This window comes from Macrotis lagotis, chromosome 1, assembly GCF_037893015.1.
Source record: "Macrotis lagotis isolate mMagLag1 chromosome 1, bilby.v1.9.chrom.fasta, whole genome shotgun sequence".
In the NCBI taxonomy this organism is placed as follows: Eukaryota; Metazoa; Chordata; class Mammalia; order Peramelemorphia; family Peramelidae; genus Macrotis; species Macrotis lagotis.
In genome coordinates this window covers 403399229-403415533 of record NC_133658.1, presented here as the reverse complement: position 1 = coordinate 403415533, position 16305 = coordinate 403399229, and the positions used below count along the sequence as shown (strand labels likewise).

At 39.2% G+C, this 16305-nt stretch overlaps 1 protein-coding gene across 4 annotated transcripts in view; it reads right to left on the bottom strand.

Annotated features, from left to right (window-relative positions):
* Positions 1-16305, bottom strand: part of PPP2R2B (protein phosphatase 2 regulatory subunit Bbeta) — a 460330-nt gene that overhangs the window by 33240 nt on the left and 410785 nt on the right. For all 4 annotated transcript variants that reach the window (XM_074212673.1, XM_074212674.1, XM_074212671.1 and 1 more), the window contains one exon: positions 10361-10525. In XM_074212673.1, the coding sequence (XP_074068774.1) occupies positions 10361-10525 (165 nt within the window). The remainder of the gene's footprint in view (positions 1-10360; positions 10526-16305) is intronic.

Sequence of the window (16305 nt, the reverse complement as noted above, 5' to 3'; positions counted from 1 at the left end):
CTTGGATATTATGAGTAAGGAGATAACATTATTTTCAATACAGAAGTGTTGCAACCTTCAACATTAAGTTAATAAAGATAATTTTTATTTGAAAATTCAGGTCAAATATTCAGAAAAATTTTATCTAAAGAAGTCTTTGTCTAAACATATAAAGTCAAATCTTTTCACATTTAAATTGCTGTTAGCTCTTCTCATCTTTATGCTTTGATTTTTTAATTAGACTGTAAGACCCTTGAGTTGAAAGGTCATGTTTTCTGTGCTGGTATCCCTTATAATACCTAACATAGTCCCATTATTGATCTGTTTAAAATATGTAAGTACAGCTTTTATTTACTCCTGGGGTTTTCCTCCTAACCCTGAGGTCCTATTTACTTACAGAATCCTTCAAAAAGGCATTTGTTTTGATTTCAGGCTGTATCTTAGTACAGTGATTATTAGCAGCTGGTCAGGTGACAAGTCAGCAGTACCAAGGATAACAAAGACTTACTAAGAGTGTCTTCCTAACATGTCAAGCAAGATGTCACAATATACTTGTTGAGACATAGTAGGACAGATTGCTCAAATACTAAATAGAACTCATTTAAAAGCCTCTGACTCAACTGAAAGGTTAAAGGAATCAGGAGGCCAGGGTTCAAATTTAGGCTTATATTTTTGATCAAACACTAATGATTTATCAATGATGTAGAGAGAGGTGGAGCAGCGAATAGGGCTGGAACTTAGGATCAGGAAGGCCAAGGTTTTGAATCTCAGACTTTTAGAATTTTATTTTTGTGTGACTATGGTAAAGTCACTGACTGTCTCTGAAGCTCATTTTCTTCACCTGTAAATTGGAGATGCATCAATGAATGAATGAAAGACATTTGTTAAGCTAATCTGGGTCAAACACTGTATAAGCTCATAAATATAATTCCTGACCTCAAGTAGTTTATATAGCCTAATTGAAGGAGACAACGAACATAGCAGAATGATGACCCAGGAGGGACACTTTTGTTCATGAAATTACAGGAATCAATTGACACACTCCAACCAGGAACAATGGTGGTTTCACTAACGATGGTGATGGTTCCAGAAATGGAGTGGGGATAGGAAGAGGAGGAAAGCTACATAATAGGAAGGTGGCTACTGAGGAAATAGGGATAATGGCTGGAGAACAGGGAAAATAGGTAATGCTGTTTATTCAAAGAAGCAGCATAGAGAGCTGCCCTCAAAGTCAAAACAATCTGGAATACACTTCTTCCTCTGCCTCTTAGTTTTCCTAGCTTCCTTCAAGAATCAACTCAAGTCCCATCTTCTGCATTCAGACCTTTCTCAGTTCTCCCAACTGTTAAGTGTCTTCTGCTTTGAGGGTTGTTCAGTTGTTTCATTTATCTCCATGGCTCCTTTTGGGGTTTTCTTGGCAAAGATGCTAGGTTTTGTTATTTCCTTCTCCAGTTCATTTTACAGTTGAAAAAACTGAGGCCAAACCAGGTAAAGTGACTTGCCCAGGGTCAAGACATATCTTGAACAAACCTTCTTATTTCCATGTTATTTCCCCCATTGGAACATTAGCTCCTCGAAGACAGGGACTGTCTTTGATCTTTTCTTTGTATTCCTACTGCTTAGCACAGAACAAATCTTTAATAAATGTTGCTGACTTGGTTGAGACCTGCTGTTTTTTTTTTTCCCAGTTTCGGCAATTCCTGGTGCAGATTAGCAGCTCATATGTAATTTTGACAGTTGCTGGGGGTGGGGGGGAACTGAGCAGTTAAGTAATTTGTCCAAGATCACACAGCTTTTATGTGTCAGACGCATGGTCCACTATGCCTCACTGCCTCTCACTTAGATGACCTAATAAAACTTGTGAATTACAAGTTGACTTTTCCATCTTCCCTACCACACTTTGGGAACCACTTGGAACCTCTCTCTTCACCTTAATAGTAGATTTGAAGAAGGCAAATTAATGTAAGCAATTCAAAATTCTAAGGATCTCTGATTTTTGCAGTATGGTTACTGCTTTGACTGGCACAGATTGAAACCCCATTATATCTTTGGTAGCATAGAGTCTTTGCCTCTACTTAAATTCCAAAGTTGAAGAAAAACATTTCAAGAGGTAACTAGGTGGTACAAGGGAAAGAAGGAGTCACAAGGACCTGAATTCAAATTTAGCCTCAGATACTAGATACTTATTAGCTGTGTGACTTTAGGCAAGTCACTTAACCCCATTGTTCCCCTCCCCCCCAAAAAAGATCATCATTCTGTGACCAACCTATTGATAAGCCTCTCTGAACTTAGCTAGGTTGGTCTTTGCAAAACAGACATCCTGTCTGTTCCTGACCCCAATATTGCCTGAGGCCTTTCTACAGAATTTGAATTTTGTTGATATTGTGGTACAGGTTGGGAGGGGGAGGGAAAGTCTGAGTAGGACCTAACTGTTTAAAAGCTAATTTTATTACTAAGGTATAGGGCAATTTTATAGTTAAGTCTATTTATAAAGGGGAAAAAAACTCCCCAAGAAAATATTACATTGAAATCAAATGATTTTTAGATTAGTTATATTTTTGTGTTATCTATATTACCTTTTCTATAAACCTAGTTAATCTAGATTGACCAATATGGGAGAAGTTGTTAATCTAGGTGATGGGGGGTCACAAGTAATAATCTGGGTTCTAAGGGAACAGTGATGGAGTGTTTGATGAGTTAAAACAATCACATATTACTTATTATCTTTATATCCCCCTCACAGTCTTGCATGGAGTAAACTCAATATAAATATAAATATTTTAAATAATAAATATCTTAAAATGAGAATGAACTATTCCTATACCAGCTCACATTGTTATCTTAGGCACTTGCTATCATATGCTATTAGAGACTGCCACTAGGTCAATTTGATACCACTTGGAGAAACTTAACTATCTGAGGCATCATTCTCCTCACTCTGAGGGTTAAAAAGAGGCACACTGTGAAAAGGACATGGTGCTGAAAGTCATGAGACTTGAATTCTATTACTATTTAGCAATATGACCTTGATTCGATAAAAATCTGGACATTCATTTCCTCAAGAGAGTTCAATTAAAGTAGACAATTTCTCAATATTAACTTTCTAGGGTCCCTAAAATTTAGTTTAAAAAGTATTGGTCAAATGATCCCTTTATACAATATGCTTGGGAAAATCTTACTAGTGGGCAAGCAGATCCTTAGATTTCCTGAACCTCGTGTGGTATGTTACTTTCTGACACAAAGCACTGCTTGGAGAATTACAGAATGTCAGAGCCAGAAACAACCTTGGAGTTCACTTAGTCCAGTCTTGGCCTTTTAGTTCTGCTGAGAACATGGCAGGTGATATAGACAACCTGAGACCAAGTGCTTTCACAGCCAAGACCCAGTCGGAGAAAAGGCAAAGCCCTGGGAAGCCATCAATTCCTAATGGATGAGACTTGTTTCTAAAATTAATAAGCCTCCTGTTTTCATGAAAATTCACTCATCCAGATTCTCCAGAATGACTAATTGAAAGAACAAGTTAAATTAATCAAAAATGGAAATGAGGCACGAAGTCAAGTTTCCATTTTTACTCTGCAGCCCTTTGGCCATGTGTGAACTACTTTGATAATTGTTACAAGGGCTAAATGTGGAAGGGAATAGGATGTCTTAAGAGAATTGAAGAAGTGGAGGAGGGTCAACTACTAATCTACCTTTTGTATCAAGTCTCTGATTTTTCTCCTGATATCTGTGTGTGTGTGTGTGTGTGTGTGTGTGTGTGTGTGTGTGTGTGTGTGTGTGTTGCTTATAAAATCTTAGTCACCAGAAAAAGATCCATTTTTTAAAAAAAGGTCTTTTGTCTTGGAGTTTAACTAATCTCCTCTGAAGTGAGAAATGCTTAGTATTTCCCCAATTAAGTAAGTTGTAGTTCTATATCATAACCTCTTACACTATATTTCATTGGAAATCCAGAGAATTATCTGGGTCATGTCAATGCTGGTTGATGAGGAAGAAGAGGAAAGGGAGAGGGAACAGCAGGGTAATTTCTAACAATGACTGCTTATCCTGATCTGGTGTATGCTCAGAGAATTCAGCGGCTGGAGTTGATGGTGGTGGGTTGGGAGCAGGGGACAGGCTGTGTGGTGCTGCCTGAGCATTCTCCTGGACATTCAGTCAATGCTGATGTGTTGTCTTGGTGGAGTTTGAATTCCAGCCCAATAGTGGTGTTACACTGGACATTTCACATCTCTCTGGATCTCCTTCCTCACTTATAAAATAAAGAAGCTGCACCAGGATAGCTGAAGTTCCTTCCAACTCTAGAAGTCTATATATGATCTTACAATTCTCTTACTCTCTAACAAATCTGTTCTATCTAGGAAGGAAAATGGTTCACTTGTTAAAGAAGTCTAGACTAAATGATGTGGACTGACTCTAGAAGCCAAGCCATTACCTTGGTTTCTACTTAGAATTTCAAGGCTGTTTCTATACTTGCATTGTTATATTTGGTGAAGGGATATTCTACACTGGAATAATGGACATTTTTCTTCCCTTTTACACTGAGCATATTAGAAAGGTCACAGAGTTTGGGCCAATTGCTGCTCAATAGCTATCTCCTGGGTATCTTCAATATAATATTAGCCCAGAAAATAAAAAAAAAACTTCATCATAGCCAAATTCTCTTCCCTATTCCCTATATGAACCACACTTATCCCCAACCCTAAGCCCAAACTCTTTGACTGTTGGGACCAAATGTCATGATTTTTTTTGGTGTCTTTCATACTATTTAGTATTTCATAAGGCATTCTGTAAAATCAGCAAACTGAATTGGTTCTTCCATTCTTTCACCAATTTCCCAGCACTAGTATTATCCCCATTTTCTGAACAAAGAAATTAAGGCAAGACTTTTTTAGGACTAGTCAACTATTTTATTATATATAGTCAACTATTTCATATATATATATATATATATATATATATATATATATAAAACTATGTTATTCTATGATTGGGTATTCTTTCTCCTGTTTCCCAGATAATTCATATTCAATTCCCAAGATCTTTGAGAATTGGGACCATAGCTCATGATTTTATTGTATCTTTCATAGATCTTGGCAGGAAATAGAGTTTAGATACTCAGTAAATTGAATTGATCCCTTCATTCTTTCAACAATTTCTTTGTGTAGAACTAGGATTTCAGAAGACAGAAATGATACTTTTAAAAGAATGCCTTCTTTCATCTTCCAAAGACAGCACCAACCAACATTAAAAATAGTTCAGATTTTCCTGCCATTCAGCTTCTGACAAAACTTGGCTGTCACAAACCCCATGGAATAGAATTGTTTACCTTTTAATAACAAATAAGAAAAGCACTCAAATCAGCCTGTGGTGTGTGTCTGGGAAGACCTCAAGGTCTTTGTGCAGCGAGGCCTATAGTTTTTGATGAGACTATCTAAGACAAAAAAAGCTCATCAGCTGGGCCTAGGGTGGATTCATGTGAGTTAAATGGGTTCTTGATAGAATCAATCATGCTTTCCTCACTGAGCAGCAGAAAACTTTTGTGAAGGTATTGAAAACATAAGTATGGAAATAAAAAGGTAAATAAATAAGGTGATTTTCTGAATACAAAAAAATTAAAATGTTTAAAAAAAGAAAAATAAAATTCTTCCTTTTCTTCAAGCTACTAGCATAAGGATGCCTGAGGTTGTGGTGATTACAAACTTATCATCAAACCAAGAATGAAACTGAAAAGGAATATTCTGACTCTCTTTAAATGTCCATTGAGGGCATGGTTTTAAGCATTACTTATGGTTGAGCCCCATTTTGACTGTGTTTATCTGAGGGTGGAGGTGGCTCATAACTCTCTAGTCTTAAAGGAAGTTCAGGCCTCTGGAGCAATGTGGGGAGGTGGGACTCAAAGGGAGAAACTGTGGATACCATACTGCCGCATTGGCGGATGATAAGGGACAAAAAATATTACTAGAAACTATTCACAGGCCCATGGTGATCAACTGGGAAGGGTAATGGCTACTATCTTCCAGCTAACTACCCTGTTTCCTGGGAACTGTGTAGACCTAGATGACCTGGGGAGGCAGGGGTAGGATGGGGGAAGGGGAAGAAGGAAGGGCTTTCTATGATTTCCTATATTTCTACTTTCATTCCTTTTGTCTACCCTCATCCCCCTCCATCTCCCTTAGCCCTAACTGATATATCAAGCACACAGGACCAATATAGGCAAAATACTGGGAAATCATCTGGTGCTCTGGGTTCTGGAGATCCACATGAAACCACTGTCAGTCCCCAGATCCCAGCACATGCACACAAAGCGAGTCCTTAGAGTAAAGGCAAAATACTCATCAAAATATTCTCTGGGTTCCTATAGAGAGCCAGGTGGAAATTAATCCATACAACCCTGATAACATGGCAATCCTCTGCCTTCTGATTAAACACCAGCAGTTATTAAATATCCTTGTTCACAGGGGCTGCCTCTGAAAGCCAGTGTTGCTTTTCATTTTGAACTTTGATGAACTGTCTCAATTCTGTCTCACATATAGGCTGAACTGCAATTGACTGAAGGCCGATGCTTTAGGAGGATAGAGAAAATCAATATGAAATGTCAGGGGAGAGGTCAGATTGAACTGGTTTTCTCAGTTGGCTCTCTACGAAGCGGGGGGCTAGGAGTTTGGCAGCCGCTGCGGAACAAAGGGACATGTGACACTGAAGGCAGCCGCTCTGCAGAAGCTGGGGAAATGGAACTTGTTTAACTCTTAGTTATACCAGAAAATGGATCTAGAAGTCAAATCTTTCTTGGTATTGGAAGCAGGAAGGAATAAGGGATCGGACAGGGGCCATTGTTCTGTAAATGGACTCACAGAGACCTTGGGAGAGACACCTTGGGCCTTTCCAAGCAGTGCAGCAGGACATTGGATGGGGTCAGTGATTTCTAGAGGCACACCATGCAGTGTAGCAGGAGTGCCTGTGTTGCCATGGGGATTGGGCAAAGATCCCCATGATCCTAATAGGATCATAGAGCTAGAACTGGAAAAGACCTTGGAAGCCATCTAATCCAACCCCTTCCTTTTGCAAATAAAGAGGCCCAGGGAGGTTGAGACTTGACCTTGGATGTCACTACACAGGTTACTATATTATTTTACAACTAGCATTTTTGAGGTTTGCAATGTGTTTTAATATATTATCTCCTTTGATCCTCATAATAACTATATAAGTAGGTGCTTTTATTAAGTGATTTGTCTACAGTCACAGATTTAATATATGTCCGAGGCAGGACTGGAACACAAGACAGGTAGGTGATGGAGTAGATAGAGTGTCAGGTCTGGAGTTTAGAACACTCATCTTTTTTAAGTTCAAATCTGAGCTCAGAAACTTCCTAGCTGTGGGACTCTGGGCAAGTCACTTAACCCTGTTTGCCTCAGTTTGCTCATCTGTAAAAATGAGCTAGAGAAGGAAATGGCAAACCACTCCAGTATCTTTGCCAAGAAAACCCCAAAATGGGGTCACAAAGAGTTAGACATGATTGAAAACAACTCAATAGAAGCATCAAACTCCTCAGTTTTCAAGTCCAACATTATCACTATTACATCTAGCTGTCTGAGGTTCTAGAGCTTCCGAAGGCTGTTATGAACCAGATGTTGTTTTCCTCTGTTCCACTATGGCTGGTAGAATACCTTCTTGAACCTGAAAGCCAGAATCAGAAGCTTTCTAGGAGATTCACAGAGGCCACAGAGCCATTATTAGGTGAAGATAATTCTATGATTACCATGGGGAGGCATGGAAAAGGGGAAAGAAGAAGTAAGAAGCTGCCAGCAAGGGAAAATGCAGTGTCTCCTTTGAGTGTTTAGAGCTGTGTCAGCACTTCTGTAACTCTCCCCATGTTGTATATCTTCCCCAAACCAATTTTTAATGCCTTATTTTACACCATGCTTTGTTCACCTGTGGTTATAATTTAGTTGTTTCAGTTATGTGACTCCATTGGGGGATATCTTAGCAAAGACACTGGAGTAATTTGCCATTTCTTTCTCCAATGGATTAAGGTAAACAGAAAATAAGTGACTTGCCCAGGGTCACACAGCTAGTTAGTATCTGAAGCTGGATTTGACCTCAGGTCTTTCTGACTCTAGACTCAGCTCTCTATCCACTATGCCACTGAGAATCTAGGATCATTGATTCTAGTAATAATAGTCCAATACAGGAAGGCTCTTCCCTTCCTGTCTTCAATTAGGGCAGGTCTTCCTTAGCTTGAATAAACCTTCAGATCATTCTCTTTCTCTTTTTTCTCTCCAGTCAGACTTCTCATACAATTCTGACAGGCGGCTGATAGGACTATAATGATAGGCCTGTTTTTCCTTTTCCACATTCAGAGTATAAAAATCTTAGTGTAGCTTTAGGTTTTAATTGCTTAGGTAACTGAACACTTAATTTGTGCACATCTCTCTTGCTAGAATCCAAGGTTCCAAAGGACAAGGACCCTTTAGTTTTTGGCTTTGCACCCTAACAATACCTAGAACAGTTCACAGAATACAGAGAGTGACTTGATCAGAACTTATTGGTTTATTAATTCATCACCCTGAGGCTGAACCCTGGTCTGAAGCCTAGTACTAAAGTCCTTTAGCCGTGTTCAAAGTGATTGATGTACCTTCTAGTTCTCTAATCTTGACCCTTTTAGGGATTTTGTAAAGACAAACTTCAGTAATGCTTGGATGTTTTACTTTCTTCTCATTGACCAAGTTTGAAGATTTGGAAAAAATAAGCCAATTATGTCAAATGACCAAAGATAAGTCAGCCTGCTCTCTAGCCCCCCACCCCCACCCCAGACCTAAACATTCAATCAGAGTAGATATGGTGCTTTGGGATTAAAAATTAAAACCAAGGGCATAGGAATGAAAGACTTTTACTTTCTGTTCTTTCTGTCCTTTACTGTTCAGTCTCATAGTCATGTCAGAAAGAGAGGGTCAAAGGCCACTCTTATTTCCCCTAAAAATAAATAAGGGAGCTGCTTCCTTATCCTTTAGAAAGACTGAGAATTGACACAAAATGAAACCTAAAATGGCACCAGGCTATCAAAGTTTCCTTTTTAGAACTTGTAGACCCAGCTCTCCCTTTCCTGATTGCACATAGTACTTAAGAGTTTTTAGCAGATGTATTCTATACTGTATTATCTTGTATTGTTTTCCAATCACCTCCATGCCCTTGTTTTATTCCATTCTCTGGAATATGTGCTCGCTCTCTCTCTCTCTCTCTCTCTCTCTCTCTCTCTCTCTCTCTCTCTCTCTCTCTTCCCTTCCCTCCCTCCCTCCCTTCCTTAGAATCCTTAGTTTCTTTCAAAGTTCAGCTCATTTATCACTTTCTACATGAAGCTTTTCCCAGTTGTCCTACCACTAACTCTTTCCTATCAAAATTCTCCTGTAACTATGAAATACCTATTGTATTATTGATTGTATCCACTATTTATATACCTCTTCTCCCTTGTTTAGGCTGAAGTTCCAAGAAGGCAGAATCTATTCCACTTTTTGGATGCCTAGTCTCTAGCACATTGTTAGCACATAGTTGACCTTTAATCAATGCTTGTTGATTAATCATGATTTAGATGTGCAGTATTTCAGCTCTTTAACCAGTCTATGAGAACTTCACAGGCGGGAACCATCTCTGGTGTGTCCTCAGGATCCCTCCCAGTGGCTGGAACAGGAATGGGCTCATCATATCAAATGTCTTAATTAAATCTAAAGGAATTTTCAAGACTCAAATACAAATACCTTTATCATGAGGAGGCTTTAATCTACAGAAAGTACCCAGGAGCAGCCTTGTCAACTTAATTCAACCTTTATAAACAATGTGAAAGGATTATCTGGCATGGAAGAGGTCTTCCCCCCAAAAACGATGTGTAACCAGAAGCAGCCAGATCAGTTGCTAAGGTTAAAGGATGAGGCCTCCTATATCTGAATATTTTTCAGCTTTCTCTGCCAGATCGCTCAGTAGTTAGTCTACAAGAATTGTGTCAGACTCTATGTGAGGCATCTTCAGTTGCCTTTAAAAGGCCAGGTCTGTAGGTGCAACTTAGAGCTACAAATAGCTGTGACAAGGGCGAGGGGATACTTCACTCTGTTCCAAGGTACCATGTTCAAAGTTCCAGATGTCCTATTGATGGGAATGAACACATCATGTATAAAAAGTCTATTCAAGACATGGAATCCTCATCCTTTAACAATATTAAATTGGCCAGACCACTCTTGGGCATATCCTTTTACATCTAAAAAGTGGGAATAACACTGTGGAGGGTTTTCTGAGTCCTCTCCCAGGGGAATCCTATTCCCCTTGATGCTCCCTATCTCCCCCGACATCCCAGCCCCCACCACCTCCCTGTGCAGAACGCCTCATGGGCAATACTCACATTTTGTGTGCCTGTCACAAAGGGCTGATGCCCTCATATCACACAGTCGGATTGTCCCTTTACTGCTACTGTATACAAAGGTGTTGCAGTGGAGTGGGTGGAATTCTGCCGCCGTAATGACCTCCGTGAGCTCCTCCATGTTGGCTGGCTTAATGTCTACGATATCTGACACAGGAAGGTCAAGGAAGCAAACAGGCATAAGGGGGTTTCAAAGGTAAACATAGCATTCATTCTTCTAAATTCATGGATTCATCAATATAGAACTAGAAGGGGCCACAGAAGTCATTAAGTCCAACCCTCTCTTTTTACTTATGAGGAAACTGAGAAGGTCCAGAGAGATGCTGTATCTTCCCCAAGGTCACAAAAGTAGTAAGCCTCAGAGAAATATCACCACATTACATCTTGGTTGGAAGCAAGTAGCATCACTTGCCATTTTAAAAAGAAGAAAATTCAGTCCATGACTAATCGATATTCATACACAAAAGTTCTTTGCTTAACTACCCTCTTGTGTATATTCACATTCTATTTTATTTGAGTTACCTTAAAATATCAGTAGCAACATGAAAACATTTTACATGGATAGCTGGCAACTTTAAGATAGACTTATGACTCTTTTCTCTCTCTCTCTCTCTTCAAGGTAATGGAATCAAAGAGGCTTGATCCAGGTTACACAGCTAAATGAGTATTAAGTGACTTGAGGTTGCATTTGAACTCAGGTCCTCCTAAATCCAGGGCTGATGTTCTATCCACTGTTACCCAACTGCCCCAATTCCTTTGTCTCTAGTCAAACCATACAAATCCCACTCATCTCCTAATCAAAAGGCAATTCATTTGTGCTCAACTCAACTCTGTGGAAGGCACTGAGCTTGGTAAAGATACAAAGAAAAAGGGAGACTGTTCTGTTCTCAACAAAGGGAAAGGGTGGAGATGGTCATATGTAAGAAAAAACAAGGCATGGGTGGCACCTGAATGAAATTTTAAAGGAAGATAAAGAGTTCTGGGAAGCAGAGAGGAGGTAATATGCTGTAGGCATGCAAAATAGATTATATAAATACCAAGAGGTCAGGAGATGGAAGAATGAGTTAGGGAAATGGCAAGTCATCTGCTTTAGCTGGAATATGAGTAATATGAAAGGAGTAATATGTCAGGAGGCTGAAAAGGCTAGTTGAAAACAGTTTATGAATGACTATAAATGTTAAGGTAAGGAATTTGAATTTTGTCCCCTAGGCAATAGTTCCAAAGGATAGAGGCTGAGAAGCAAATTAGAAGGTATTTTGAGGTCTTGCTAAGAAGGAAAATAGTCCTGAACTAGGAGAGTGGCCATGTGAATAGAGAAGATGGATATAAAAATGCAATCCAAAGTATTTATTTACTAATTGTATTTTGGAGCTAAGAGAGAGGGAGAGGGAGACTCTAGGGCTATAAATATCATTGACTGGAGCATGGTGGCATCCCCAAGAGGTCTGAAAATATGGAGGAGGGGGGATAAGTTAAGGAGGATGTATTATTTGAGACATGTTGAGTCTGAGGTAATTATACAGAAGTTTGCAATTTGAGGAATGAGATTTCAGACAGATTGTAGATTGATGTAGAAATTTTAGAGACACCTTTGTAGAGATGATAACTGATTTCATGGAAACAAAGAAGACTGAGAAGGGCTATGGAAAGAGAAGAAAGAATATTTAAGACAAAATCTTGAGGAACTCAGGTTTAAGGGAGTAGGAGGTAGATGATCAAGCAAATGAAATTGAGATGGGGTGATTGAATAGATAAAAGAAGATTCAGGAGAGAGGGGGGCCAAGGAAACTAAGGTAGGAGAGTTTCTAGGAAAATAGGGGAGTCAACCGTATCCATAACAATAGAGATAAAAAAGGATGAGGACTGAGGGAAGGTCATTTCAATTAGAGGATAGATTCTTAGGAAATTACATAATTTTTGTCTTCCTATTACAAAGAGAATCTCTCTTCTTCGTATCTCATGGTTCTATGCCCTCATTTTTCATTTGTAACTAGCACAAAACAACCAAATACCTATAAGATGATAACATCATGATTTAGAGCCAGAGATCCTCTAGTCCAACTGCCTTATTTGAGAGGAAACAGATCCAGAAATGTCAACTGACTCATCTAAAGTCTCACAGTGGTAGAGCCAGGAATTCAACACAAGCTTTCTTACTCCATTTTAGTAATTTTCCTCTTCATTAAGATTATGAGTCAGACTCACTTAACAGACTGGTCTAAGGGAGTACTTTTTAAAAATTGGACTGTGGTTTCATTGGCATAGGGAACTCCAACTGAGGAAACGTTTTCTATCGATGCATACTGGCATTTACTCTTCAAGGTGATACTTGAGTCTTTGGCAACTGTGTGGAGGAAGGATAGAAGAGGGGAGGGCACACAGGCAGGAAGACCTATTAGGAGGTCATGCAATAGTCCAGGTGTGAGGGGACCTGGCCCTGACCTGGAGTCATAGGTGCGTTAGTGGAGAGAAGGGGATGCAAGAGATGTTGAAGGAAAAGAAACAATACCATTTGTTAAGTGATTGGATAGGTGGAGGAAACATGGTTTCATTTCTTCAGAGAACCTGCACTATATACATTTGTTGTATTTCTTCCCCAAGAAAATCTGGTGTCAATTTTCAGACTTTACCACTGCCTCCAAAAACAAGTCTCCCCAAAAAGCAAGCCTTCCTCCTGCTTTGTGTGGGAAGGATAGCATGTTTTATCAACAGCTCTCTCCTAAAAATAAACCATGAGCATCTGCACTTGTGAAAACGAGGAAGCCAATAATATTCTATTCAGTCAGTTGGGTCATCTTTCCCCATCTCTTACTGCCTCAGAACATTTCAGTGAAATGGCCCTGTACATTATTTCTTTGAAAATCTGTCTCTGGCTCCAAGGGTCCTGCCAGCTACCTTCAGCATCCTTTATAACTGGGGCAGCCCCTTCCAGGTCCAGCCTCTGCTTCTTTTTGGGAAACTACTTATTAGATTCAGTGTTATTCTCTTTTTTTGAGATAATGTCCAAATGGGCATCAGGCTTTAGCCACCAAATTCAAATTTTTATTGGTGACCTATGTCAGTCTCTGAGGGTTCTGAAGGTTAGTGGGTTAATCCTCAGTTTGATCAATTCCCTAGGGATCTTCAGCCCTTGTTAGGGAATGAAAAAAGACTGCATATGCACATGGTACCTCATTAAATCTCTTTTACTTATTCAATGATTAGTTGTTTTGAAAAAAAATACAGAAGTTATTTTAGGTTTCACTTATTTAGTTCTTTCTTTAAACCATCTTTCCTATTTCCTTAAGTAAAGGCATCTGCAGGGGACCAAAAAAAAAAACTTAAATCTGACCGAAGCTAGCTCATCAGTGAATTCTTGCTAGTTCTGCTCTACCAGGGAACCTTACATTTTCATTAATCCAGCTTCCATTATTCTCTTGCCCTTTTTCTCCACCCCCCATACTGCTTCCTGACTATTCTTCTTTATGTAAAGATCTTGGTAGGGGATTTCTCAGCTCAACATCTTCACTGTGTCCTTTTTATTGAATATGGTTTAAATCCCTTTGCTTGGCATCCAAGGCTCTCCCTAGTCTGGCACCACTTTACCTTTCCAGTTTTATCCCATACCACTCCATTCCACATGTTATATGCTCTAGCGAACTTAAACTTCTTCCCCTCTGCTCTCTCCCACCTACCAGCTAAAAGGTCGTTTCTTCATTTCCACATTTTGTATACTATATATGGAATGCCTTCGCTTTCTTTTTCTCTTTACTGAGTTCCTGTGCATTTGGAATGCTACTAACTAAAGGAAATTTTCTCTGAGCCTCCTGTCAGGAATGAGCTGCCTTCTTGATCCTCACAAAGCCCCTTATTTTGCTTCTTTATATTGCATTTGCACTCTCTTTCATTATCACCTGTGTATGTGTTTTTGTTGTTGCTCAGTCATTTCAGTCATGCCCAGCTCTTTGTGACCCCATTTGATGTTTTCTTGGCAAAGATAAAAGAGTGACTTGCCACTTCCTTCTCCAGCTCATTTGACAGATGAAGAAACTTCTCCACCTAATAATAGCTGACTTTCAAATAGCACTGCAAAGTTCTTTACCCATATTAGTCCATTTGCTTCTCACAAACACCCATTATTATCCCCTACTTTAAATGTGAAAATGAGGTTCAGAGAAGTCAAATTACTCATCCATGGTCATACAAAGTCATCATATTAGATTGCTGCCCTTCTGAACTTTCAAGATGTAGCAATTTTACTGAATTGTAAATTCCATAGCAAAGTATCATAATTAGATTGTTGCCCTTCTGAACTTTTAAGATCCAACAATTTTACTGAATTGTAAATTCCATATCAAAGTAACATAGGCTATCAAAGATCTAAAGCTGGAAGATATGTCACAGGCTATTGACTCTAACTTCTTCATTTTACAGATGAGAAAACTGAGGTTTAAGTGATTTATCTAAGGTTATACAGGTAATCCAGAGGCATTATTTGATTCCAGGTCCTTAGTCTCCAGAACCAGGGCTCCTTCTACTCTATCAGGGCAGCAACTTTGTTTTATCTCAACTTTGAATCTCTCCCAGCCTGTAATATAGGGATCTACCCTAGAATATAAATAAAAGTGGGGCACTGTCCCATTGAACTATTTTCCTTGGCAGATATGGCTATGTCCTTCAATTTTGTAAAAAAGGAGGGGAAAAGATGAACAAACGCACAGCTCCCCATCTCTCCTCTAAAATGAAATGATGGATTTTGACAGACAATTTTCTCTTCTGCATCTTCTGTAACTCTCTACCCATATTTCCCAATTGTCCCAGAGCCCTAAGTGATAAAGGCAGTGCTGGGAGATTCACAGATAATATACAATATGGAAAGCCAGCAGATTGCTATTAAATTAACCCTGGAGCAAGACACATCTTTTACTCCCAATCCCAAGTCTTTAGCATGTGCCTTATTAATACAGAGTGCAGACAAATTAGAGGGACTTAGCCAGAGGGAGGGGTGGGAATCCTGGAGAGAATTCTGCAGCTGGGAGAAAGTAAGCAGAGGTTAGTAAAACTCTTGTGTTCAGCAGCTAAGGGTCTAAAAGGGGAAGGGGGGGAAACCACAGCATTGGATTGTCTTCTAAGCTGATGCTTCAAGTTCTAACTGAAGGCAACTAGAGTAGACTCTTTGGCAGTCACTTCAGACAGGTAAAAAAACCCCCAATTACCATCAGTTACATTAAAAGCCTAAGATGTGGGAACTATCTACAAAGTCATTTCCTCTTCTAAGATGCTGCCACACTCAAGAATATGAACACATGTTTCTCTTTGACAGCAATAACAGGCTGGTTTGGACTGGGGAATGAGGCAATTAGGCCTTACAGGTCAAACAACACAATGAACAAAATATAAGTTTTCTTCTTTTTTCCCCAGAGGAGAAAACACAATCTTCTATGCATATACCTTTGCACCAGCTGTCTCCTATGTCTAGAATGTTGTCTTTCCTCACTCTGTCTCTTAGAATTTCTGTCTTCAAGACAGCTTAAATAACTTCCACTGCAAGAGATTTTTCTTCTCCCTTTCACATCCAGCCTCTAAGAGGTCAGGGAGACTATGCTCTCAGCATGTGATGCTGGTTAGTTCAATCTATTGGTGTCCAACTCCTCCTCTAAAAATTGTAGACCAAGTACTGACCTGCATTGATAGAGTGAGTCTCCTTACTCAAAGTTCCTTATTCAATCGAAATATAGGCTGATCTTTAAAACATAACAAAATGAAATAAGCACCAAAATCTGTTTTGTATTTCTCATGGAATTGTTGCAAAGATCAAATGAGATAATGTTTATAAGGGTATTAAATAGTTCCTTGATAAATACTTATAGAATTCAACTTAATTATTAATAACTCAGGAGCAAATATATTTAAATAACAAGCTCTTTTTGTTGCTGATGACTGGCAAG